Source organism: Drosophila busckii, chromosome X (assembly GCF_011750605.1).
Source record: "Drosophila busckii strain San Diego stock center, stock number 13000-0081.31 chromosome X, ASM1175060v1, whole genome shotgun sequence".
NCBI classification, from domain to species: domain Eukaryota; kingdom Metazoa; phylum Arthropoda; class Insecta; order Diptera; family Drosophilidae; genus Drosophila; species Drosophila busckii.
Genome location: NC_046608.1, coordinates 18,563,882 through 18,590,764, shown reverse-complemented (window position 1 = coordinate 18,590,764; position 26,883 = coordinate 18,563,882). Strand labels below are relative to the sequence as shown.

At 40.6% G+C, this 26,883-nt stretch overlaps 3 protein-coding genes across 3 annotated transcripts; all 3 read left to right on the top strand.

Annotated features, from left to right (window-relative positions):
- The first annotated feature begins 318 nt into the window (after positions 1-318).
- On the top strand, positions 319-12,316 carry LOC108604998 (NEDD8 ultimate buster 1). Its single transcript, XM_017994564.2, has 6 exons — positions 319-521; positions 628-847; positions 899-1,360; positions 1,426-2,217; positions 2,281-2,732; positions 12,240-12,316. The coding sequence occupies exons 2-5, from the start codon at positions 728-730 to the stop codon at positions 2,728-2,730; spliced, it is 1,824 nt and encodes a 607-aa protein (XP_017850053.1). The 5' UTR covers positions 319-521; positions 628-727; the 3' UTR covers positions 2,731-2,732; positions 12,240-12,316.
- LOC108606545 (phospholipid-transporting ATPase ABCA1) lies at positions 12,317-21,013 on the top strand. The gene is made up of 13 exons (XM_033294611.1): positions 12,317-12,631; positions 12,693-12,835; positions 13,452-13,535; positions 13,592-13,732; positions 13,792-13,931; positions 13,987-14,963; positions 15,026-15,146; positions 16,366-16,556; positions 16,611-16,948; positions 17,003-17,646; positions 17,705-18,951; positions 19,017-19,743; positions 19,796-21,013. Exons 1-13 carry the CDS (start codon positions 12,336-12,338, stop codon positions 20,651-20,653), a joined length of 5,907 nt encoding a protein of 1,968 aa, XP_033150502.1. The 5' UTR covers positions 12,317-12,335; the 3' UTR covers positions 20,654-21,013.
- A 1,594-nt stretch (positions 21,014-22,607) lies between these two features.
- LOC108605980 (sentrin-specific protease 8) lies at positions 22,608-23,511 on the top strand. The gene has a single exon (XM_017995803.2). It carries the CDS (start codon positions 22,682-22,684, stop codon positions 23,417-23,419), a length of 738 nt encoding a protein of 245 aa, XP_017851292.1. The 5' UTR covers positions 22,608-22,681; the 3' UTR covers positions 23,420-23,511.
- Positions 23,512-26,883: the final 3,372 nt, after the last annotated feature.

Genomic DNA, 26,883 nt, shown 5'->3' with positions numbered 1-26,883 from the left:
CACGCAAACCACCAACACGAACAACAATAAGAACAACAATAACCTTTGTGACAGCTGCGGCAATGCAGCCTATGTGAGGCAGGACACAAATTGTTCACCTGTGTGCACTCAAGCATAACGTTTGTATCAGCTGCCAGTCTCAAACAGTTACAAACTTAAAATAAGCTATTTTATGTGTAGTTATACTTAATGTAACTTAACTCAATGTATTGTTACATTTGAAAAGTGCAAAAATTTAAAAAGCACCACAAAATTGCAATTTGAATTTGCTTAACTGCTGCTGGCTGCTCGCTTACAGCAGCTGTTTGCTATGCATAGCTATGAGCATGACTCGTTACTCGTGCCAACACGTGAATTGTAACTGTAAGATGCTTATCGCTCTGCTCTAATGGTGCTAATAATCAAAATAATACGCACTTTGTTTTGAAATTACGAACCACGCACACACGAAATTGAATTATCACGCTGCAGCGCATAAAATGTAAAGAGTTGCAACATCAGCTAACTGCACTAAATTCAAAGTAAGTTGTGCATTATAAGCTGCATAAGCGCACAGTGAAAGTTGAAACATAAACATAAAACACAACATAAACATTAATTTCAAAATATTTACATATTTATGTATAGATTGGCCCTGGCCCCCACTGTTGCTGCTGCTGCTGCTGCTTTGTGACGTGTATTCCAACAGTTCGATATCGCGCAGTCATTGTGAAACAGAGCAAGAGATATGTCGCATATAGATAATATATTTCATCAGGTGCGTGCACGTTTGCAGGCGCAAGGTGTAAAGCTATGGGAGGAGCCCTACTACTCCGAAGGCATGGGCAGCATAGAGGCATCCATAGAGGTAAGTTGTGAAATGCAGAAATAAAATAAAACTTAGTTTTTGTTTGAACAGCGTCTGGCTGATGAATATGCTGCGCAGCTGGGATTGGATGTGAGCCACTGCAAGTGTGTGCTAACCGAGCTGCAGGACAATGCGCTGCGCAAGCTTGCTGCACGTCGCGAGTTTAGTGAGACAGGTCTGGCTACGTTTAAGGTGCGACGCATTGACAATCGCAAGGGCACAACCAGCATACTGGACGTTAAATGTGATCTAAATGAACTGGGCTCCAAGCTGCAGCATCAAATCGCCACAAAGCTGCAGCTAAGCAATGCCAATCAAGTCAAGTGCATATCAGCTGGACGCATTCTAGCGCCGCATATAACGCTGGCGGCGCAGCAGCTAAAAAACAATCAACAGCTTATTGTAATTGTGAGCGGAGATGACAATCAAAATGGAGCGCTGCTGCATGAGCGCATTGCCAAGATTATGGCCGATGTGGAGGCAGTGGCGGATTCACAGAATCAGCTCATGGAGGTTTATATTTAGCTATATGCACTATATAGTGCCTGCCTGCTCTAACTCGTGTGCTTTACTTGCAGATGGAGGATCAGGATGGCAATCCAGTGTTTTTGCCGCCCGAGGAGAATCGCGCGCTGCTCATTGCCACCGCCTGCTGCGAAAAGGCGCGCGCTGCTATGCAACGTGAGGATTATGAGGAGGCTTTGCTGCTGCTGCTGGAGTCTGATGAGCGTTTCAATACGTGCAACTCGCAGTTTCTGGAATCTGTGGATAACTATGCGCTGCTGAATTTGGATATCGTTTGGTGCTATCTCTGCCTTAAGAATGTTTCACAGCTCCCCGATGCGGATCGTCGCTTGAACATTTGTGAGCGCAGTTTTCGCCGCAGCTATGGCGAGAACTATTCACGTCTCTATGCGCTTAAGGGACGCTGCTGTCCGGAGCGCGCGCTCATCATGCGTCTGCAGCTGCTGCAGGGTGTGGTGCTCTATCATCAGAACGAACGTGACGCTGCCTACGAGCGCTTGGAGGCTGCTGCGCAAGTGCTTAGCGAGCTGAAAGTGAACGATGAGCACTTGTTGCTGCTGGTGGAGATGGGCTTCGATGTGAGCGAGGCGCGTCTAGCGCTGCGCTCCAGCGCCGGCAACGTTGAGCGCGCTGTGCAGTTTATACAGCAACGCAAGCAGCAAATGAAGGATGCACGCAAACAAAGCAAAGCGGAGCGTGAATTGCATCGACGCTATGCGAATCAAACAGTTAAGGATAGCGACTGGGTGAATCCACGCAGCGTTTGCACGCTCATCGAAATGGGCTTCGAGCGACGCTTGGCATCGGCTGCGCTGCGGCGTAGCAAGAACGATGTGCCACGTGCGGTATGTTGAGCCAGCTTTGTGCTAGGGAATGAGAGTTTAATACGCGCTCTGTTTGTCTTTCAGCTGGAGCTGCTGCAGCTGAATGCTGTGGAGCTAAGCAATGATTTGCCCGATACGCCAAGCGCTGATGCACTGCAGCTGGCAACGCTACTGCAATTGGGTTTTCCAGAAGCTGCAGCGCGCGCTGCTTTGGAGAGCACGCGCAATCAACTGGAGCAGGCAACAGATTTTCTGCTCAAGTCACTGCAAAGCGAAGAGGAACTCATGGAAACTGTAGAGCGCATTATGAATTTAGCTAGCGGCGATGCGTCAGCTGCATCCACCTCACAGGGCAGTGCAATTGGTGGACTCATGGACTCGGTGCTGCAAAAGGCGCAGGCTGAGCTGACAGCCTATCACGCATATAAACGTTTGCATGCCGACTTGACGCACAATGAACAGGACTATTTGGATTTGCCGCTGGTGCAGGAGGAGCAGCTGTTGCTCGAGTATCGCAAGCTGCTAGAGCAGTGAGTGTAAGTTGTTTTTCAATATACATATACATATATATATATATATTTTATATGAATATATTGTGTGTCTAATTGCACACTGGCTGGCTGGCGTCGGGTGTGCGAGCATGCTATAGCAAATAAAAAGGAAAACTGGTTTTCGTTTGTTGTCTAATGCATGTGCATAACTGTAATCATGACATGTGTATGACTTTATATGGCAAATAGTTGCTAATGTTGATTGATTTTTATTATTTATATTGACTTTTGTACACTTGACCTTGCCCAGGGCTAAAGGCTGCTGTGTCTGCTTACAATTTAAATTCAAATTTGAATTGCGCCGCTTACCAACACTGCTTGAGAAGCAAACAAAAGCTGCACGCTACCAAAAATGCTGCTGAGCACTTGAAAAATGGTTGTTGACACAGCTAAAGAAAAATTTAAATAGCTCACAAATTTTCAAACCTAATTCATTTTTTTGGTTATGCATATTAATAGTTAAGTCAATTTTTATAACGATTAATTTCTTTAAGGTCTTTGTTTTGTTACTAAAGCAAACGAAAGCAGGTTTTTCAAAACAAAACGAACTTTGACTACGTCAAGTTATGTTGCTATATTATTTCTTAATTTAGTCGAAGTCACAATGACAGGGCGCTGGGAATTTTAGTTGAATTTTGGTTAGCTGCAATTATCTTATCAATATTTTTTATTTAGTAAACGCTATAATTACATTTATAATGACTTAACGAATCTCCAAAGCTTTTTTGCGTGCAATTTAGAATGTTTATGTATAAAATTGGTAGAACGTTTGTATTCAATTTGACAATTTTTGCGCCACTTGGCTTTTTTTTTTTTTTTATTATTTTTTTCTAATGAGTTTGGCAATTATGCGCAACGAAGCGCAAACTTTTGGACACTTCAATACAGACAGATTTATGTTGTGGTCATTACGCTTAGAATGATTCCATGTTTTGCAAATCATATTTGCTATATCATTTGTTGGATGATTACTGAAGGGTATCGCCAGTCAAATTCCATTGTTTACTAATTATTGGCGCAGGTAGGCGGCGGCAAGGGTGGGAGGGGAAAAGCATTTAAGAATCGCAGGGCTTTGAGCAATTTGAGCATCAAAAAAAAAAAGCAAATCTATGCTAGCCTCTAATTATGTTTGAGTTTTAGCTCAGCACCAAATTACGCCCATGCTGATATGAATAAAAATCGCAATCACAAGTGTTTTTCCGTTATAAGAACGTGTTAAATTTCATATAAATAAACTACAACATTCTTGGTATTTATTTATCTAACAATATGCAGCTGTTTGCTTAGTTTTTGCAAACTTTTTGACACAAAATAATAATTATAAAAATTAAATTGCATACATTTGTTAAGGATCATTGCGGTTGTGTTCTAACTTTATTAAGTTCCAATTCATTAACGTTTCAAATCGCTGATGACAGTGCAAGGTGCGTGAAGAAGGAAGTTTATACGCCTCACTGACGACGCTTTAGCGTAACGATGACTGTTCAGAATAGAATACGCAGTTACATTAAAACGACAAAATACTTTTTTGAGTAAATTGCTATATTTGTATATAAAAAATAATGCGATTTCCTCAACTCGATGTAAATTCGAGTAGGTTGCACTATAATTTCTTAAAATCTAATAGACTATATAGAGAGATGTCATGTTACAAAAATGGAATGTCTTTAAACTATAGAATTAACAAATAGGAAACGTTTTCGCAATTAAAGCCATGCTACTATAGTTAATTAGCTGCGTTGTGCTCTTACGCACACACACACACACACACACACACACACATGCGTTTTGTAGGCCAAAGTTCAGCTCTCAGACCAAAAATGCTGCACGCTATGCACTGTGCATGTAACAAACGAAAAAAAAAAGAAAAAACAACAGTTACAGTTAGAAAAGATCACGAAAGATTCCAAGTCAAGAGTAATGCTGAGCGCAGGTAAAGTAATGGGGGAGTTCAGTTACCGAAAAACAAAACACACACAAGCAAAACGACAGCAGCAGCAGCAGCAGCTGAGCGAGCAGCAGCGACAGCGACAGCAGCAGCTTCGTCGATCGTCGCTGCGTCGCGTCGGCGCAACGAGAAATCAAATAATTTTCCATCAGCGCGCGATGCTAAGCTCAGTTCAATTGCGACAGCAGAGCCAAGCAGTGCATACAGCTTGCTTTTTTTTTTGTTTGTATATACAAAGCAGCGACGGCAGCGCAAGCGCAAAGAAGTGCATAAAAGAACGCAAGAAATAATTTACACGTGCGCACAACAAAAACAAACAAAAGAGTATCAATGACAAGAAAACTAAAAAGCGCAGTTTAATTGAAAGTAAAGCAAAAAAGCAGAAGCAGAAGCAGCAGCAGCAGCGCAGCGCAGCAATAAACTGTAAAACGCCGAAAATCGTGGCTTAGTTTTTATTTTGTTTTTGTTTGGTGTTCGTAGCTAAACGCTGCATAGTGTGCGTGTGTGTGTGTGTTTGTGTTTGTAGAAACCAAAAGTGGCAGCGGCTTCTTTGGAACAAGTGCAGCGGGGGCTTGCAAGTAAGTTAATTCAACTGCGTCTACTACAAGTTTTGACTTCCTCACACGAAATAGCCAAAGCAAAAGCAACAACAACTAAAAAAAAAAGAAGTAAGACACACAGCGAAAAATACGTAATATATAAAAAGAAGCAGCAGCCAAAGCAGCGCAATTGAAAACTTTTCAGCTCAACAGCTGTTATTATTTCACTTTAATTGTAAACGCTTTCAATTTGATTTATTTTTATGCCCTACACACACTCATTAAATTGCTAACGAATCAAGCAAAGTTTTAACAATTGCAAAAACACTTGTGTGTGAAAATAACTCTATTTTTTATTTGTAGGGTATTAAAAGTGCGTATAAGGCGGCACCCTCACTCACTTACTTTTACCTTAGGCTGGGGCTTGGGTTTGGGCTTGGGCTTGAACTGGGGCTTGGGCATTTCTTTTCTTGCCCAGCACGTAGTATCAGTCACTGTTATTGTTATTGTTAGTATTACAGCTATTGTTATTGCATATTTGGCGCTGCGACAACAAAAGCAACAATTTAGAAAAAAAGTGAAAACACAAATCCCTTTTAGCTGCAGCTTATAATACAAATCGGTTTAAATGCCAAGAATTGTAAAGCTTATAAACAATATAAGGTCCGGTTTGACGAGTTAACTAAGCAAATGAGCGAAAAGTACAAAAACATAATCACTTTTTAATATGTTTATTCAAAAGCCAACATTTAAAAACAATTTTCTTCGTTTATTATAATTCAAGGGTTAAGGTACTGCAATTAGAAAAATATATAATTATTAATTTGTTTAACTTGAAGAATTAAATACAAAAATGTTGCTATTTATATAGATAAATAGCACTAAGTGTTGCAATAAAATTAAAATAAATAGATTATGTATGAATATAATTTTCGTTTTCATATATTTTGTGTCAAATTAATTTGCTTATTTTAAATTTTAATGCATAAATAAATGCTATAATTATTATATTAAAATTTAATATATATTTTATAAATATATACTTGAAGAATTAATTTTAATACTCAAATGAATATACGCTTGATTATTATATTAAAATTTAAAATATATAACTTACAAAAAATATAATAATTAAATTATTTTCATATATTTTATGCCAAATCATTAAAATTGCAAAATAAACAAATTAAAACAAAGGCAATAAATATACCAGCTTGGCGATTAAATAAATTAGTTTAAAAGAATAAATAAAATAAGTTAATTAAAACAGCTTAAGCCACGTTAAGCATTAATTATAATTATTAAACAAAATTATATGCTATTAAAATTAAGCAAATTATATAGGCAGACTAATATATAAAAGCTGCTGCAATTTTTCAATAGCAATGCTAAGTAAAATGCTGAAATTTATAAACTTAGGGTATTTTTTTTTTTTGTTGCTATCCTTGCCGCATGCAAAGTCTAAAGCAAGCGCAGCCAGTTAGAGCCCTTGAAGCAACTTATGCCAAACTCAAGCTCAAGTTAACACACACACACGTATAGATGTGTGCATGTATTAATGTTGATATGCAGCTGCATTATCATAATAGCAGTAACTCGTTTACATATGAACGCGCCAATAGCTTAGCGCGTCTTAATTACAATGCAAGTGTGTGTGTGTGTGTGTGTTGCACGTTGACCTCGCTGCGTTGATAAAATAAGCGCAGCAAAAATTGCAAGACAATAAATAAAAGTTTTTTGCTAAGCACTTCCCGCTAAGCTTATTAAATTTATAAATAACTGACTTCAAAATCAAAGTCATAAAAATAGCACACGCGACTTCTTCAGTTTTAGTTTTTTTTTTTAATTCTTGTCAACTCATGCTGTCAAAGCTTTTGTTCCCAGCTCCAGCTTCAGCTTGAGCGCATGCATAGCAACAAAATCTATATTACTTTATATTATGCATATATGACAGTTAAGTGGTTAATCAAAATAAAAACGCATTTAGATGAAGCTCAGACGAGTATTACGAGTGATCGTTTGGAAAGGGGTGCAGAGCGGGGAGTCTCTGGCTTGTTTTATATTTTCGCAAATTGACTTTGTCCACAATGGAAGCCAAACGAGTTTTCTATTTATTTACCTAGTCTACAATACAATAAATATACATATTTATCTCTATATATATCAATGGACTTTATGGACTGTATTAATTTTATTTTATACATTGTGTAAACTTTAGCGTTCGCTGAATTCGCTTTTTTTTTTTTGTGTTTGTTTAGTTTTAGTAGCTGTCGCTAGTTGAAGACTCTCATGGCCAAGGTCGCATATTTAATAGAACTATGATAAATTGATTCTCAAACATTAATAGCCTAGACAAGTGGCTGGGGGTATACCCTGCAAAGTGTGTGGAGTTACTCATATTTTATTGATTTTAGTAATTACAAAAATTATGCATAAATTTGCTTTTAGCTTTAGCATTTAAAGCTTTAAATTTTTGTAGTGTAACTTTTGTTGTTTTGCTTATTATTTTCAGTTTTTATGCTGCTATGCTAAACATAAAATTAAATGTAGTTTTTAAATTGCTTATGAATTTTATTTGCATTCATTTTTTTAAATATTTTAGCAAGCTTTGCTTTGTTGTTACGCTTTGTTTTATAGCTCAAGCATTAATTAATGATTATGGCTGCATTTTTAAAATTTCTATTTTATTTTGCTTTGAGTCTGCTAAGCAAGAAAATTAGTTTTAAACTTTTTTGTTGCTGCATTATTTGCAATTTTTATGCTGCTATGTTGCACATTTAAATAATTAATATTTAATGTAGTTTTAAACTTTTTTGTAGTGTAACTTTTATTCAATTCAATTTTTTTTCTTAAGTTTTATGCTGCTATGCTAAACATTTAAATTAAGTATATATATTTTTAAAATTCTTTTGGTTATTTATTTAGCTTAATCTAGTTATAGGGAATTAAAATTGCTTGTATAAACTTTATTTATATTTTTTAATGCAATTTTTATATAAATATTGCAGCAAGCTTTGCTTTTGTTGTATAGCTCAGGCATTAAAGCTTTGATTTTGATTTGATTACTACTAATTAGCAATTTTTGAAATTCTTATTTTAAGCATAAATATTAAATATTTAAAGCATAGCTTAAAGTTCAGCAACAATTCTTGTCTCTGATTTATGTTTGTAAATTACTTTGGTCGCTTCGCTTCGTTTCTAGTGCAACTTGTGGGCGTGTGTGGCACTCAAGGTGCTCAAGCCTCATGTATGTGGCAGCTTCTTATCTAAAATTGTTGCAGTTGACATTTGAAGCCAATGTCACGCGTTTTTTTTTGTTTTTTTGGTTTTTATGCTTGCAACTTTACGATAATGCAAGTTTGTTTGCTTTTTGAGGCGTCTCGTCGTAACTTAAGCGCTCTAATCGCAAATGGTTAAAGCTAAAGCAACACGTAGTGTCGTTAAATTTTCATTTCATTTCAGTTATCTGTAAGCCAGACTAATAGTTAATTTATTGCACAGAATGCAGTAATCATAGGCTAACTGTTTAAATAGTGTACATATATCAAGGGTTAATGGCTAAATGCATTTAGCTAAGTTAGAAAAAAGTGAATTAACCTTTTGCGCAACAGCTTAAAAGTTAATAAATAAATATAAAAATTGCCTAGCGCATAGAATATTAAGCAAGTCTTAGATTAAATTAAGTGTATTAAATGTAGTTTTAAAATTAGCGCATAGAATATTAAGCAAGTCTTAGATTAAATTAAGTATATTAAATGTAGTTTTAAAACTTGAACTTTTTTTGCATTTTTTTTTTAATATTTTAACAAGCTTTGCTTGCGAAAAATTAAGAATTTCTTATAGACTTTGACACATTTGTTTACATGGGCGTAGTAAGTTGTATTTAAACTTGCTTAAAGTTATTAACTAGCTAGATTGTTAAACTTTGTAGCGCTTGTAATTTTAAATTTATAAATGCATTTTAGTTTATATTAAAATTGAGTTAGTGCTGCAAACTTATGCTAAAGTTAGTCATACATTAGCTGCTTAAATATTATAATAATATTCTTACTAATTGTAAAGCTCGAACTGCTCACCCCCCCCTTAAATGAACTGCTAGCTACGCTCATGCTTTGCCTATTTCTTTCTTTCAAATTAAACGCTGGCAATCAATTTGAAATAATTAAAAGCTTAAAAAACGTGAACAATTTTAAACGTTTGTCAGCTGTGTCAACAGCTTTGATAGACATTCTTTATAAGAAAATTTCCATTTCACAATAAATTGTTTACATATAATAAAAAACAAAAAAAATCAGTTTGTTCTTGGCTAGTTAAATTAAATTTAATTGCGTCGACGCTTTAAATTGTAATGAAGCAATTAAGCTTAAAAATAAAAGTACAATACATGCGCATATTGTAAACAGTTGTGCATTAAATTTGTTAAGATTCCCAACAGCAGTGAGAGTTGCTTATTGTTGTTGGGAGTCTTTGAGTCTAAGCCCAAGTACGTGCTTGGCTTAGTAAGCCGGCAGCGTATACTATATAGCTATATATAGTATTGTTTTACATATGGTGTGGTGTGTTGAAAAATTACACTAATATGTTAAATATAACATGCAATTGTTTTATTTTTCATTTAGCTGTAGAATTCTTTAAGTTAACAATTGCCTTGTAAAAAGATTCTCTCAGTTGATTGTGCTGATAATGAGGCCAGGTTGCAACATATGAACCCAAATATATATGTAGGCATGTATATTTGTACAAATGTTCTTGTTATTTGCATTGCCTCATTCATTCATTCATTTTCATATTTTCACATTTCGTATGGCGCGTCGTTTATTTTGTGCAATCAGTTTGCAAATAGTTCAATAAAATGCGCAATCACAAGTCGCATAATTAGCAAGCTGCAAGTTGTGTCACTTTCAAGCGACAATAACAACAACAACAACAACAATAGCAACAAATACAATTGCACTTGTTTGTAACTGGTTGGCAGTCAAGCTTGAGAGTGCGCACACTGGCGCCATCTAGTTGTCAAAACGCAGGCGCTTGCATAAGCTGCTGATAATCTTAACACAAATTTTAATTCTTTAGGCAAAAAGTTAAAAATATATTTGCATTTATATTTATATATGGCCATATATATTTAAAAAATATATAAATAAAAATTTTATAATTTTGCAATATTTTATATAAATTTTGCAAGCTATTTTTTAATTACAATTATATATTATAATATAGCTTTATTAAATTTGTTAATAAGGAACAATTTGTATTTTATTTATAAAAAATTCAAGCAGCTATTCTGCTTAATGTTTTTATTTTAATTTGGTTGCTAAATTTGCTACTGTTTTAATTTTTTTTTTTTTGGAGCAAATAAGTTCTGAATTTGTATATTTTATTATTTATTTTTATATATTTATATATTATTTATTTGCATTTAATTTCTTAATATTTACTTTATTTATTTATTTTCTATTGCTTTCAAAATTTTGTTAGTTAGTCAATAATTTATTCACAGCATTTAAGCATTATCAACATTAGATAAATCTCAAAGCGTTTGACCTTCAACTGTCTTTTTTGTTTATGTTTTTTTTTATGACTAATTGATGAGCTGCAAGTGTTTAAACAACTCTCAATCTTTTACAGCTTATTGCAGTTGCAACTTTATGCTCTTTGCTTTTATAATTATTAATTAAGTTTGCTTGGCGGCAGCTTTAATAAATTAAGTAATAGTATAAATTTTTGTTGTGCTTTGTGGCTTTAATAAGAAATTTAAAAAACCAAAAAATACCCCCTAAGCAGTTAAAATTAGAAAAACTCAAGCGTGCATGCAAATCAAAATGTTAACTGGTTTTGTTTTGTTTTTTTTTTTTTTATAATTCGATAAGCTGTTGAATTATTTTTTGTGTATTAAAATGAGCGTTTATTTTGTTGCATTGTTTTGTGCTGGAGTCTCAAGTGGCTGTAACTAGTTTTTGACTAATTGTTGTTGGCTAACTGATTGGCCAGTCAGACAGTCAGACGGACATTAAAGTTATGCATTACTGTACTCTGAGTCAACGACTGACAATTGACTGCTGGCGACAAAAGCTCAATGCGATTAACGTGGCTAACAGTTTAAATTAAATTATAAAATTCAAAACAACAACAGCGCATAATAATAATAATTGCAAGTGTGTACTAGCGCTAGTTAGTCGCTCTTTAATACGAGACGAGTGCATTTGACAGCATCAATTATTCAAGGCAAACCTGACTGCGGCATTAACGGATATGAATTAACAATAAGCGCAATACAATTAGAAATAACACACACATACATGTGTTTGTGTGTGTGTGTTTGAGGAAACTTTGTAAATAGCCAAAGCCTATAAATTTAATGCCATGCCATTCCCACAGTCTCAGTCATAACGCAACGCTAATAAAACAGCCAAAATTTAAAGCATTAACAGCCAACAAACTGCGACGACGACGCTGGCCAACTTTTTATTGGCCAACTTAAGCTGAGGCCTCACTCAATGCTCAATTGTCTTTTATGGCTGCAGAAGAACTTGACTTGGGCAGAGGAAGTGCTTGGGAGCTTCAATGGGCATGACTCGCTTCAAAGCTTGGGCTGATCTTCTTCTGTTTTATGTTAGTTATAAAGTTAGTTAATGTTTTAAATTTTTGGTGGTCTACTACACTTGGATTTTAGCTTTTTAGCTGCGCTAAATAAATTAATTAATAATTAAGAAATATTAGTTTTCTATTATGTTTAACAATTGATTTTTTTAATATTCAAAATATTTGTAAAATTTCAAGCAGCAACAAAGCAATGAAATATAATTTTAGACACGTTCAGCATAACTTTTTCGCTCAGTGTACCCATATTCAAACTGTTAGTTAGCTGCAAATATTTTTTGACTTAATTTGGGCATAACCTTGTTGCAACTTAACGCTTCGTTGCATTTTTGCAAATATTTTTAACACTAGCTTATGTTAACTATTTATGGCTTTTACACATTAATTGTTTATAACTATTTACAGCTGCCAAGATGTGCCAATGATTTGGACTAAACTCACAAGCACATTAATTGTGGCATTGTCCAACACTACACCGCAGCAACAACAACATTTATCATCATGTCCTTTTGCATGAGCGAGGTCAAAGCGCTGCTGCGCAAGGATCTGCTTGTGCGCTGGCGCCAAAAGGGACTCACCCTAATGCTGCTCGCCTGGCCCGTGCTCATCTTCATGCTGCTCTATATCATTCGACTGAAGTATGGCTCCGAGCCAGTGGCTGCTTGCCAGTTTCCCACACGCCTGCTGCCCACCAAGAACTCCATGGTGCCCAGTGCTTATTCCTATATATGCAGTCTGGAGAACAAATGCCAGGCCGCCGAGCCCTATGAGGAGTACTCCAAGTGGCTCAATGCACCGTAAGTCGATCAACTTACAAATTTATTTCATTTATTTCATTTGATTTGTTCTCCTTTGAAGTTTACATGCGGTTATTGATGTGGTTAACGTTTTGGTAACCGATGATCAGCTCTTTGAGGTGCTTGTGGATTTGCCGGAAAAAGTGAATTTTGTTACGGCCGTAACGACGCTAGTGACAAGCAAACATTTTGATCTCATACAAAGTAAGTAAAAGTGCAAATTTTAATGCTTATTTCTATGATTCTATGTTTTACTATGTTTTGTTATGTTTTATAAACTTATTTCTTGGTTTCTATGTTTTTATAAAATTTATTTCTAATATTCTATGTTTTGCTAAGTTTTTATAAACTTAAGAATTGATGCTTATTTGTAAAACTCTATGTTTTTATAAACAAATTTCTATGATTCTATGTTTTTATATGTTTTGTTTATTTATTTTCAAACTTAAGATTTAATGCTTTTATTTCTAGGATTCTATGTTTTGCTGTTTTTATAAACTTATTTCTATAATTCTATGTTTTGCTTTGTTTTTATAAGCTTATTTCTATGATTCTATGTTTTGCTATGTTTTTAAAAGATTTAATGCTTATTTATAGGATTCTATGTTTTTATAAATTTATTTCTATGATTATATGTTTTGCTATATTTTATAAACTTATTTATATGATTCTATGTTTTTATAAATTTAAGGTTTTGCTTATTTATATGATTCTATGTTTTTAATAACTTATTTCTATGGTTCTATGTTTTTTAAACTTAAGATTTAATGCCTATATCTATTTTCTATATTATTCTATGTTTTTCTTTTAAAATTTTTAGAGAACATTGGCAATGTGATTTCCTTGGTACCCGAAATTGAAAGACAAATGAACTATAGCTTTGATGTATCCAAACTGTTCTCAAGTAAGTTGAAGTCACTTATAAAAATTATATATATAATGAAATATTTGTTACTGCAGATCGCGAAACGTTTGTCAAGCTGGGCACAATACTCTGCGGTCATCCGTTTCCCAGCACCGAGAGCATACCACTGGTCAATGACATACTCTACTCGGAGGACTTTAGCGAAGTGAACGATGTGGAGCTGCAGGCGATGCCAAGTAAATTTTAAAGGTTGAATTTTAGTGCAAGCTTGTTAACTGTTTTGCCTTTTTTTTAGCCAAGTACTGCAAGCGTTTGTATTTGGATGTTACATCAACGAATCAGGGCAAGTTGACGTGGAATTTTATTAAGCCAATAATACAGGGCAAGATATTGTATACGCCGGCTAATTTAGAAACTGAAAGCATAGTCAAGATGGTAAGTGAATTAATTTAAATTGTTAGCCAATTGTTAATAGAGTTTTGCTACTTAGACCAATGGCACGTTCGAGGAGCTGCTGCGCGTTAAGCGACTGGCAACAGCTGCTGCGTCGCTGCTGACCAAACTGCGCAGCAACGAAACTGTGCAGGAGAGCTTCGAGTCCTTGCTGAAGCTGGCGCGCTCGCCTTTTATACAAAGTTTGATTGGCGAGGCGTTCGATGTGGCTGAAATCGAAGGCGCCATGAATTATATACGCAACAATACGCTGATACATGAAATCTTTAATACGCTAAGCGATCTGCTTGACTGCGTCTCGGCGAATCGCTTTGAGCCTGTGCCGAACGAGCAGCAGCTGCGTCATCGCGCCTATGAGCTGAACCAGCAGCGTTTGTTTCTCGCTGCGCTCAATTTCGAGCAAGTCAATGGCACACAGCTGAGCTATCGACTGCATATGGATACGGACAATACGCAGCCAACGTTCGAGAATAGAAATCGCTTTTGGTTTCCCGGACCAGCGGGCAGCATGTTGGTGGATCTGAAGTATCATCGCGGCTTTGTGCAGTTGATGCAAATGGTCGACTTGGGCATCATTAAGCACAAGCGTCAGCAGCTGGGACCCACACCTGAGGAGCTGGCAGCCGATGCAGACGAGCAGCAGAGCACGCGACCCAAGATCAGTTTGACGCGCGTGGATGAGGCTGACGATGATGACTTTGATGATGATTTCGATGTGGAGACCACAACAGCAGCAGCAGCAGCAGTTGCAATAGAAACTACAACATTGGAGCAGGCGGAGAGCACAACAGATGTGCCCACCACCTTGCAGCCCCTGGAGCTGCTGCTGAACAGCGATGTGCAGCAAGAGCCGCGTGTTAGACGCGCCAGCAGCAGAGTCAAGCGTCAGGGCTTGCTCGATTTGCTCAGCAGCTTTGGTGACGCCAGCAGAGCAAACAAAGCGCAGAAATTCGCAGTCGATGATATGCAGTTCTATACTAAACAATTTCCCTATCCTGCCTACAGCAGCGATGAGTAAGTTAGGCTGTCTCTCTCTCTCTCTCTCTCTATTTATATGTGTCATTTGTCTCACTTAGTTTCAAGCGTGGCCTGTATCTCGCTCAAGCAGTGCAGGTGGCTTACTGCTTGGGTCTGGTCGTTGCCGTTGCCGTTTGCGTGCGTGAACGCATTTGGATGCGTGAGAGTCGCAATAGCATGGTAAGTCGCAATTCGTTAATATAATTAATATATATAATTAATGATGAAGTATAAAATAATGAAATTTAACTTAAATCCAAGTGCAGCGTTCGGTTTAAACAATGTGACAATTTCTTATTGATGTAACTCTATTTGTTTGTGGGAAAATACTTACTTTACTTAATATGTTTGTCGCTGAGTTACAGCCTTCTAATGTTTAAACAATGCCAGCTATTTTTTTTATTGATTTTATTATAATAAAAGCAAATTGGCTGCATTGGTTTTTTAGCCATAACATTTTTAAAAATCATTCATTCGTCAAAGTATAACTCGCATTGTTGCTAAAAGAAATTTAGCAATTGCTACTTTATAATTTTTTGCATTTTTGAAATTTATTTTATTTACAAAATAATAACTAAAGGCTGGTGAGTGCTAACTGCTAATTATGAAATTTAAGCAAATTGCAGTTTTTGGCAAAAATATAAAAGTAATTTTCGAACTACCAATTGCAGTTTTGTTTTTATGCAACTTACAAATCTAACAAGGCAACAAACTTTTAAATCAAACTTCATTTTGCTAAGCTTTTGTGAAATACACAGAAAATTGCCTTGTTTTGTCTACTATTTTGTTCCAAATAATTTGTATATATTATAAACATTAAGCAACATTTAGAGTTATAAAACGAATTTTTGTAACGAATTTTTTAGCTGAGTTGTCGCTTTGAAATTAAATAAAAATTAGCGCTGCCGCCAAAAATTCGTAATTTTTACAATTTTTAAATGCAGTTTAGTTCAGCTGCATCTTAAGCATCTAATGCTACATGAAAATCTGAAATCGAACTGCATTTCGCTAAGTTAACAGCTTAACAAAGTTTGTTATTTTACAGCAAATGTTTTGTTTTGTTTATAAGTTCATAACTTTGCCAAATAATTTGAATTGTGTTGAGTTGTGCCAACATAAAAAGGCATAAAACAATTAATTTGTGTAATATTTGGCTTAGTTCAAAGTTTTTTAATCGATAAATTTGACTGCATTGCTTACAATCGATGCAAGCAAAACGTTTAATGAAGCAGTGCACTGCTTAGTACTGCAGAGTTTGCTTGTACAAAATGTTTATTGCATTAAATGCAGTCAATAGCATTTATTTATATATTTACAAGCTTAATTATACAAAATATAATATAAATGTTAGTTGTTAGCTATATATTTGTTATTCAAATCATTCTCTGCTCGCTTGCAGCTAATGCGTGCCATGGGCCTGCATGCGCACTCGGAGCTGCTGGCCTGGACAATTGTTAGCTTTGTGGAGCTGCTGGCCATTTTTGTATTGGTCAGCATTGTGCTCTACGCTGGCGGCATCTTGGCCTATACCAATTGGTGCTTTATGATGTGCTATTGCTTGATATTCGGCATCTGTCTCATATCATTTTGGTAAGTTAGCGTCCCAATACTTTAATTGTTATTAATGCTTTTTTTTAATTGCAGCTACATGTGCTCGAACTTTTTCATATCCTCGAACATTGGCGCTGTGGCAGCTGCGCTGCTGTTCTTCATAACGCTGTGTCCATTTATTATTGTGCTGCTATTCGATGCGCGGCTGAGCTTGTGGCAGAATGCGCTGGTGAATCTGTCGCTGACCACGGCGTTTGCCAAGGGCTGGAGCGAGCTAATGCGCTACGAGCTGCAGGAGCAGGGCCTGGGCCTGCGGCAGCTGCTGCAGCTGGGGCCGGCGCATAGCGAGTGCGCGCTGGCGCTGCTGATGTTTGTTATCGATATGTTTATCTACGCGGGCATTGGTTATGCCTATCAGCGCTATAAGAAAAGTGAGTACAGCAACATGGCAAACAAATGAAGTTTTTAATTATGTTCAATTGCAGCCAATTACAATTTTGTGCGCGTAACGCGCGCGCCGCTGGACGCCAAGCTGGGCGCAACGCTGAGCAGCGTAAGCAAAGTTTATGGCAACAAATATGCGCTGTCCAATCTGAGCCTGGACTTTGCACGCAATCAGGTCAGCTGCTTGCTGGGACGCAATGGCGCAGGCAAGAGCACGCTGATCAAGCTGCTGACAGGCCAAACGGTGCAGACCACGGGCCAAGTGCTGCTCGCCGGCGAGCATAACGCTGGCGTTTGCTGGCAGGACAACATATTGATACCCAGGCTAACGGCACGCGAGCATTTGGAGCTGTACGCGCAGCTTAAGTTGGGCGGCGCGCAAGCAGCGCAGGCGCAGCTTGAAGTGCGCAACACGCTGCAGAGTTTGAACTTTGGACGCCATGAGCATTACTATGCGCATCAGTTATCGGGCGGCTATAAGCGACGTCTATGTGTTGCAATTGCTTTTATAGCTTCGCCCAGCGTCGTTATACTGGATGAGCCCTGCAATGGCGTCGATGCCAAGGCGCGCAAGGACATTTGGCAGCTCATTGAGCAGCTGCGTCAAGGACGCGCTGTGATCTTTGCCACACATTTTCTGGATGAGGCCAAGTATTTAAGCGATGCGCTGTTTATACTGCGACATGTAAGTCGCACAAGGCAAAGCAGCTGCAGTCAACTAATTGCATTTTAAACATTTTTAGGGTCGCATTATAGCGCAGCATAGTCGCGACAGTTTGCAGCGTTTGGTTACAGCGGATTATCGCTTGGAGTTGCGCTGCCTGGATGCGCAGACTGATGTGCTGATTAAGCAGCGCGCGCAGCAGCTGCTGCAGCATTGTCAGCTGCAGTCGGGCGCGGAGCCGGGGCAGCTAATTATAACCGCCAGCTATGCGCAGAATTTAAGCGCGCAAGCAGTGCAGCTGCTGGAGCTGCTGCAGGCGCAGGAAGCAGCTGGACACATTGCCGACTTGTCGCTTAGCAGCAGCAGCTGCCTGGAGCAGGAATTCGAGCAACTGCATCTAGCCGAACAGTCGGCTGTGCCCACTGGCACAACAGCGAGCGCGAGCATTGTAACTGCAGCTCGCGAAGTAAGCAGTGCGCAGCCAAGTAGCTGCAAGCAGTTTGCACTGCTGCTTGACAAGCGTCGACGTCACTTGCTGCGCAATTACCGTTTACTGCTTTACGTGCTGCTGCTGCCTGCGATTTTTGAACTTTGCGCCATGTGGTTCGTTAGCTATCGACTGGAGGATGATTTTGATACAGTGCTGCCGCTCACGCGCGCGCTCTACGCAGACAGCGTGCAGTTTTTGAGCCAGGAGCAGTCGACAAAGTTTACGCAAGCGCTGCAGCAGCCGCTGCTGTCGCAGTGTCAAGCAGCGCAGCAGTGTGGCGAGTTTAATAGCTCCAAGCACGCTTACGATTGGATACTGCACAGCTGGCCAGAGTATCGCAGTCGACGCTATGGCGGCTATGCGTTCAATGGCAGCGGCGCTACTGTTTGGTATAATAATAAAGGCTATCATGCTATGGTGTCGTGGCTAAACGATTTGAATGCGCAGCTGCTGCGCTCCACGCTCAACGACAGCAGCTACGAGCTGCGCGTGCTGAACGAGCCCTGGAAACTTGGCTTTGCCGAGCTGAGCACCAGCTCTGTGCTGCGCCAGGCGGGCGACAGCTGCATGGTGTTTATACTGCTGATAGCCTTTGGCTTGGTTGTTGCTGCCAGCGCCGTTTATTTGGTCAATGAGCGCATGCACGGCGAGAAGCTGCAGCAGCGCTTGAGCGGCGTTGGCGCCATTACCTATTGGCTGGTGGCCTTTGTTTGGGATTATCTCATTATGCTGCTGGCGCTGCTGGTTTGCCTGTGCATTGTGCTTATGTTTAATATGCCCATATTTGTGGCGCGTCAGCAGTTGGCGGGCATTGTGGTGCTCTCGTTGATGTTCAGGTAAGTGTCGCGCAACAAATTTCTTTATCCAATCTCTGCTCATTTTTATGCTCTCTCTTCTGCAGCTTTGCCTGCGTGCCCGCTGTGCATGTGGCGGAGAAGCTGTTCAGCGACTCTAGCATTGCCATTGTCTCAATATTTTGCGCCAACATTATTATTCCATTAGTTACCATGGGCATTGTGCTTATACTGGGCGTCATAGGCGAGGGCACCAGTCTGGACAGTTTGCGTCATGGGTTGAATAGCGCTTTTCTGGTTTTTCCACAGCATGCGCTGGGCGATGGTCTGCTGGAGCTGTGCAAGAACTTTATGGTCGCCGAGGTCTTTCAGCGCTATGACATTGACTCGTATAAGCAGCCGCTGCGCAGCGATTTGCTGCAGCGTCACTTTAGTGCGCTTGCACTGCTTGGCGTGCTCTGCTTGCTCATCAATGTGCTCATCGAGTGCCATTTGCTCAGTCGCATTTGGCAGCAGCTGCTTGCACTGCTTGACTGTCAGTATAGACGCGAACTGCGCAAGCTGGGACAGCTCAAGCTGCTCAATGTGCAGCAAATCTTCAAGAGCTACGCGCTGCATGGCGGCGGCGGCGCTGGCGCTGGCGAATCGCTGCGTGTGGAGAATCTTTGGCATGCCTATCGTCGTGGTCGCTATGCAGTGCGCCAGGTGCACTTCTCAGTGCATCAGGGCGAATGCTTTGGCCTGCTGGGCAAGAACGGCGCCGGCAAATCCACCATATTCAAGCTGCTGACGCGCCAGCTGCTGCCAGATGTAGGCGACATCTATTTGCAGGATGTAAGTGTCCATAACTATCGTTCCAATCCAAGCTAATGCTTTGTATTTGCAGCCCAACATCTCGTACTGCCCGCAAACGAATCCTTTGGATCCACTGCTCACTGTTAGCGAGTGCATCACGCTCTATGGCCAGCTGCGTGGCATTCGGCAGCTGGATCAGCTGCTTGAGCGCATACTGGACACTTATGAGCTGCGCAGCTATCGCCATGTGCAGGTCAAGCGTCTGAGCGGCGGCAATCGACGCAAACTTACCGTCGCCATCAGCTGCTGCGGCTACACGCCCACCGTGCTCATGGACGAGCCCACCAGCGACATGGATCCGGTTACACGTTCCTTTGTCTATCGCACCATCGAGCAGCTGCTCGCCGCGCAGCGCGCCGTGCTGCTCACCTCGCACTCCATCAGCGAGATCGAGCATCTCTGCCAGCGCGTCGCTGTGCTCAAGGACGGCCAACTGGTGGCCAGCAACAGTCCGGCGCAGCTGAAGGCGCAGTACGGCGGCTACTATAGCATCAGCTGCTTCTGCGCGCCCATGCAGCAGGCAGCGCTGGCCAAGCTGCTGCCGCAGCAGCTGCCCGGCGCCTGTGAGCTGCAGCATTATGCGCATAATCTGCGTTTTCTGCTGAAGATTAGGCAGCCAGCTGCTGCTGCTGCTGCTGGCGCTGCGGAGCAGCAGCTGCCCACGCTGGCGCAGCTGTTCGAGGCTGTGCGGCAAATGGCCGCCAGCTTGGAGATGCCGGCACATTTTGCCATCACGCGCTGTCGCTTCGAGGCGGTCTTCGAGCGCATCCTGGACAGCTGCGAGGCGCCCAGCAATGGGTTCACGGATCTGCCCGCCAAGTCGGCTGCCGTCGGTGGATCGCTCAAGTCGGGCTATGTGCATCGTGGCTATGAGGAGACCTCCACCTAACATTCTATGCCCACATTCTTGCATTATAACAATAATTCTTTTCTTTATTCTTTCCAACTGCTTGTTTAGAGGTAACAAATTAATTGTGATAAGTTAGCGCTATATTCCAGTGATTATGTATTACTTTCTTCGGGGGGGTGTTAGTTAGCTTTATGAATTATCTGTGTATGTGTTTTTAATTTTAGCACAATTTTAAGAGCTTTAATTGTTCAACTTTGACTTAATTTTCTTTATGTGTAAAACGCCGGCGAGTGCAATGTTGCGTTTGGTGTTTGTACACAGTTTATAGAATTTAATAATTATGTAATTATATTTAGCATTATGCAAATAAAGCATGCGTGCTAAATTTTATATGTGTATATGAAAAATGTATTTTGTTTAATGCTTTGTAATAATAAAACGATCGCAGCGGCCTCTTGTATTTGTAGCATTGAGCAATTGTCTGCTGTGCCAAAGCAGTGCAATAGCTTAAAGCTGTGCATACAATGACAGCGCACTGTAAACTGCTTGGTGCGCTGCCAAGCCGCTAAGCTGCGTTGATTAGTTGGCAAATTTAAATCAAATTAATTATTGATTTAAATGATTGTGTGTGTGATAAAACGCACTGCACATTTTATGCATCAATGCATCAATACTGCAGCTTAACTTCGTGGGTAAGAAATTGGTTACAATTAAATTAAAAGGATAAACGCAAAGCAGGCAAGTAAATGAAGAATAAAGCGACTGCTTTGCATAGCCAAAAACGAAAAAATTACATTTTTAATTAAGCTGCTTAAAGCGCGAAAAATTCGTGAATAAAAGTAATTATACCAAATGGTGTAACATTAACTAAAACGCAGCATAAAAGCTGACTGGCCAACCCAACCCCACAAAGGACTCCCAACAAGCCTCAATGCAGTGCCGTGTCTGTGTCCGTGTTCGTGGTATTTAAATGAGAGCTTTTGAAATTTCTACTACGGGCATAATAGGTTGAATGCTCGGATCGGCTATAAGAGTGGGTAACAAATTCTTTGGCAGCGCGCTTTTATAATTTGCTTTTGGGCCACACCGTGCATAGCTAAATTATTTTTTCAAAGGATTAAATTAAATTTTATTTACGCCTTTTTTTGCGTTGCAGCAAAAGGCAAAAAGAATAAAACACAACGCACAGTTGAAAAAGGCGACGGAAATTAAATCAACGAAAAATCAACATAATTAAAAATGTTCGTTTGCCAGGACTCATAACCGAATTAACACACACACAAGCACAGCTGCATGTAAGGACATATATATATGTATACAGGTGAGTCGTAAAAACAATTAATAATAATAACAATTGCCAATGTGCATTAAGTAAATACAACTAAAAAAAAGTTGCAACTTTTGTGTTGAATTTAAAAATTGTTTTACTTGCTTGAAATCAATAGACTTTTGTTGTTTATATAAAATATGAGCATATTTAAATTGCAACTGCACTGGCAATTAATTATTCATATGTAACTCTCAGTTGAACGGGCGATAAGTTTGATTTATTGAGGCTGAGCAGGCTTTGCAATTCGAAAATAAATCGAAAGAAATTAGTCGTCTGAGCAGTAAGCAACTAAGCAACTTGGAAATCTAGTGACTGAGACTATTATGGACGGACCCAAGGCTGCGGTGCGTTTGAATGCCAATGGCGATGTGGTCTATGGCTGTGATCGTGGACTGCGCCTGCTGCACATCCAGGACATCTTTCTGTTCAAGAGCGAGCGCTGGCTGCTGGTGCAGTGGGAGGGCTACGAGCTGCTGGAAACGGTGCCGGCCCACAAGATGAAGGGCAAATACATGGGCGACATTATTGAGTACTACAAGCGCTTGGCGGCCAGCAAGCGGCAGGCCATCAACTTGAATATACCCAATCTACCCAACAACAACAACAACAACAATAAATAAGTGACAGCTACAAATGCCAAAATAAACAGCAGGCGGCTTCACTTGCTTTCAAAAACCAAACTGTCTTACATTTAGTTACACAACAGCTCAGCTTCGTATATATAAAATATAAATACAATGCTCAATGCCAAGAAGCACGCCAAGAAATCGGAGCCACGTCGTGCCGGCAAGTGCTACGGCAGCAACGACTCGGGCTGCGATAATCTGCAGGGCAAGCAGAAGGTCAGCGTCGCGCTGCGCTTCCAGGAGCAGTCGCTGCGCCACTCGGACATTCAGCTGCTGCGCGGTCCGCACGCGCTGAACGAGCGCATTCTGGGCTTCTACTATGCCTACATGCAGGCGCGTCGCTATAAGCTGCAGCAGGAGCTGCAGTTTCTGACGCCGCCGCTGGTGAGCAGCCTGCGGCACTTGGAGCAGCGTGATCTGCGTCGTCTGGCCAAGCAGTTGCAGCTGCCCGGCAAGCAGTTCATCTTTATGCCGCTGGTCGAGCGTCAGCATTGGTCGCTGCTGCTCGTGTCGCGGCCCGATCGCAAGTTCTTCTACTTCGACTCCGAGGACAATTATCATCTGCAGCTGGCCAGGGCGCTGTACGAGCGTCTGCTGGCGCCGCTGCTGGCCGAGGACTTTCTGTTTCGCATGGGCCGCTGCCTGCAGCAGTCGCCGGGCAAGGGCTACGAGTCGGGTGTGCATCTCATGTGCATGACCGAGCATCTGGCCGACTATGTGCTGCGTTGTGGCTATGCCACCAGCACACTGCTTATATCCAAGCAGGAGGTGCTCAACATGCGCGGCGCTCAACTGCAGCTCATTCGCACCCTGGGCGGCATTTTGCCCAAAGGCTGCTGCCAGGATTAACAGCTCTGCTTATATAGCGACAAATAACAACAACAAATTAAATGCAAACTCATCTGCGCTACAACTGAACATTAATAAAACTTGCATACATATTTACTTGTATTCAAGCAGCAGCCAAAAATCACCAAACAGCTGTGCTAAACGTAGTACGGTAAGCAGCGCTCTTACATATTTATTTGTCTGCAGCCAAAACAGCTGTTGTAAATTTACGGTAAACGCGCTCAGAGCAAAGGCAGTGAAATATTCCCACGACAGCAGCAGGCAGCGCAGCTCATAACAGGCGATGAGAGCAAGAGCGCAAGCAGCTCATGTGCCCCAGTCGCTGCGCAATTGAGAGCGCTTAGCTTTGCATATAAACGTACGGCAAACTGCACTTAGAGCAGCAGCAGCGCAGCTCCCAAAAGGCGATGAGAGCAAGACCGCATGGTTGCTGAGCTTGCATGAAGTCCACGCAGTTCCCACCGTTTGTACTAAGTGCAGCGCAGTCGGCGCAGTGAACAGAGTGAGAGCGCTTAGCATGCAGCGCAGCTCTCAACAGGCTATGAGAGTAGCAGTTCACGTGCCCACACCGTTTGTACTTAGTGCAGTCGTTGCTGCGCAATTGACGCAGCGAAGAGGGGAGAGCGCTTAGCTTTGCATATAAACGTACGGTAAACTGCGCGCTCAGAGGCAGCGAAATACTCCCACTACAGTAGCAGGCAGCGCAGCTCACAACAGGCGATGAGAGCAAGAGCGCATGCTTGATGCGCTCACAGGCAGTCGCGTAGCTCACAACACTTGCACTAAGTGCAGCCGTCGCTGCGCGGTCGACGCAACGTGAGAGTGAGAGCGCTTAGCTTTGCATATGCTTAGCTAAGTTCAGTTGACTGTGCGCAGTTAAAGCGAAAAGAACAAGGGCGGAGCCGCGTTTAGTTAATTCGTCGTAGCAGAGAGCAGCAATTACAGTTATGTATACATATGTAAGTGAATTCACCGCTAACTCTAATCGCTTCTTTGCCTCCCCCTGTACTGTTGTTTGATTTGATTTTGTTTTTGCTTTCTCATAGCTTAATGTGCGTTTTAATTATTTTCACGCAACTTTTGCAATTAGCGTCAGCGCTTAGCCTTAGACAATTTCAAGTGCAGTTTGAACTTTTGATTTACAAACTTGTATAAATTTGTTGTGTTGCCCATTTGTGTGTTGTGGAGCCATCAACTCAACTTGAGTGTTTTTCATGCCATTTAATTGCAGTGGCAATCGAGTTGGGCTTTAAATTTTCGTAAATTTGCAGCTAAGCTGTACAAATAACTCAATTAGCAACGCCCATGAGTTCAGTTTACAGTTTTCATGGCTCATGGCAGGCAAGCTTGTTATTATACTTACTACCAGGGCTAAGGGGGGGATGTGTTTTTAGGGAGGGGCGCAGGGCAGCGCCGCTAGATTGAAGTGAATTTCGTTTGGCGCTAACTTCGTTTTTACTTGCTGCAAAGTTTTGTGTAAAGCGCGTTGATGAAGAAGTCCGTAAAGGTGCGAAACACCCGGCGGCGGCTGCAGCCAGCAACACCCCCCACCCCATCCCGCGCGCTTGCTGTGCTTGTTGCAAGAGAAACAAACAAAAAGCGTCTCGTTCGTTGCTTGCAGCACACGCCGCAGCAAATGCCAAATAAATAAATGTAACAACAACTAAAATACGACTAGCAAACAACAACAACAACAATAAAAATAAGAAGAAGAAGAACAATAACAACAACAAAGAGTAAGAACAAATGCTCAGCGCCGCACACAGTGCAAAGTAAATTTCAAAATAGCGTGAAAATGTAAGCGAAAAACAAAGTTAATTGTTGACCGCTCCTTGGCCAGACACACACATGCACACACACACATGTATGCAACTGTATGCTCTATATATAAAGTACGTATATTTATAATGCAATCTATCTGAAGTGCCAGACTGTAAGCAAAGGTAATAAGTTAGCTCAGCTGGCAACAGTGACACATAAGTTTGGGTTAGGGCTTGGGTTTGGGTTTGGCTGGACTAACAAATTGTTGCATGTTTGAGTGTTGCAGCTGATTAAGTTTGTATGCGAGAGTGCAACTAACGGTTAAAAGCCAAAGCAAAGAAACAAGAGGTTGCAATTAAAACGATTTAAGGCAGCGCGCGCTGGCAGCTTAAAATACAAATAATAAAACAAAAGGCTGAAATTAAATTAAATTTATATGTTTGTGCGCATATTTGAAACTTTTATAAGAATTGCTGCGTATAAATTAAGCTAAGCTCTAAAAATAATTTAAAATAATGCAATTTGCACACTTTAATGCACTTAAGTTAAACTAAAGTGTCAGCTAATAAAAATTTTAAATTTAAATTATATGCTAGGGCTGCCTTGACTTCTAATTTAAGCGCGCGTGCTTAACTTTCACTGCATTTAATTTGTCATTAACAAATTAGAGCAGCAAATTTTCAGCACAAGGTCAATGCACGCTGCAAATGTCAAAGGTTAGGATTAGGATTAGCAGTTGGGTGGGGGAAGCCATTAGGCGTGCGCTGCAGGCTTAATTAATCATTGCTAAGTGAGCTCATAGTTAAACACACACACACACACAGACAAAAAACAAGCAGTGAAAACTATTAGACATAAATGTCTGTATGTGTGTGTGTGTGTGTGTGTGTAAGCGTGGCTCGTTATCGTCAGCGCTATCGTCCGTTTGCCTTTGCACAATGTTCGCTTCCGGCTGCCCCAACGCAGCGCACACAAATTACTTAAAGATAGACGTTGGATAAAGAGAGAGAGAGAGAGAGAGAGAGAGAGAGACTGTGGTGGGGTGCTGGGAAGTTTGGGGTTGTGTGGTGGGTTTAAATACTGACGGCAACGACGCGTTATATCCGTTTCCGTTCAATTTCAACTTCAACTTCAACTTTCGCCTCGCCACATTCAACACTTTTTTGTGTGTTTTTTTTTTTTTTTTTTTGTTCGCATTGAGTGATGAAGTTGCGCCTGGTCAGGCCAGAGACCAGAGCAGACCAGAGACCAGCTACGGGTCCTGGCCTTGCACTCTTCCCCCCACCCCCCCACTCACGCTCTCACTCACTCTCTCGCTGTGACTTCTGACATAAGGCATAATCATTTTGCCTCTCACTCGCACTCCGGCGTGCTTCTCCACTCACTCTGCGAGTGATAAAATGTTTTATGTGCTCGAGTGTCTGATAACAATAAATAACGCCATCAGCGTAACGTCGCGTCCTTGCTGCTCCTGCTCCTGTTGTTGTTGTTGTTGGGACCGGACATGTAAACAAATTGGCGTTGAAAGCACGTTGACAGCTCAGCCCATTGTACTCTTGGCTGCAGCTCAGCCTCGGCTGAGCTCGCCGCTCAGGTCAGCGAAAAAAAGAAAGCAAAAGAAAAGCAAAATTTACGCCTAGTCTTGTTTGTTTAGGATTTTGTTGCTCTCGTCGTTGGCTGTAACGCTTTAGCCTATTTGCATT

Bases quoted from the DNA above. Each gene is read 5' to 3' on its own strand.
- LOC108604998 (XM_017994564.2), top strand. From the start codon at position 728: ATGTCGCATATAGATAATATATTTCATCAGGTGCGTGCACGTTTGCAG. The intron at 848-898 runs GTAAGTTGTGAA...TTGTTTGAACAG, and splicing joins GCATAGAGGCATCCATAGAG to CGTCTGGCTGATGAATATGC. The intron at 1,361-1,425 runs GTTTATATTTAG...CTTTACTTGCAG, and splicing joins CACAGAATCAGCTCATGGAG to ATGGAGGATCAGGATGGCAA.
- LOC108606545 (XM_033294611.1), top strand. From the start codon at position 12,336: ATGTCCTTTTGCATGAGCGAGGTCAAAGCGCTGCTGCGCAAGGATCTG. The intron at 13,932-13,986 runs GTAAGTGAATTA...TTTGCTACTTAG, and splicing joins CTGAAAGCATAGTCAAGATG to ACCAATGGCACGTTCGAGGA. The intron at 14,964-15,025 runs GTAAGTTAGGCT...TGTCTCACTTAG, and splicing joins CCTGCCTACAGCAGCGATGA to TTTCAAGCGTGGCCTGTATC.
- LOC108605980 (XM_017995803.2), top strand. From the start codon at position 22,682: ATGCTCAATGCCAAGAAGCACGCCAAGAAATCGGAGCCACGTCGTGCC.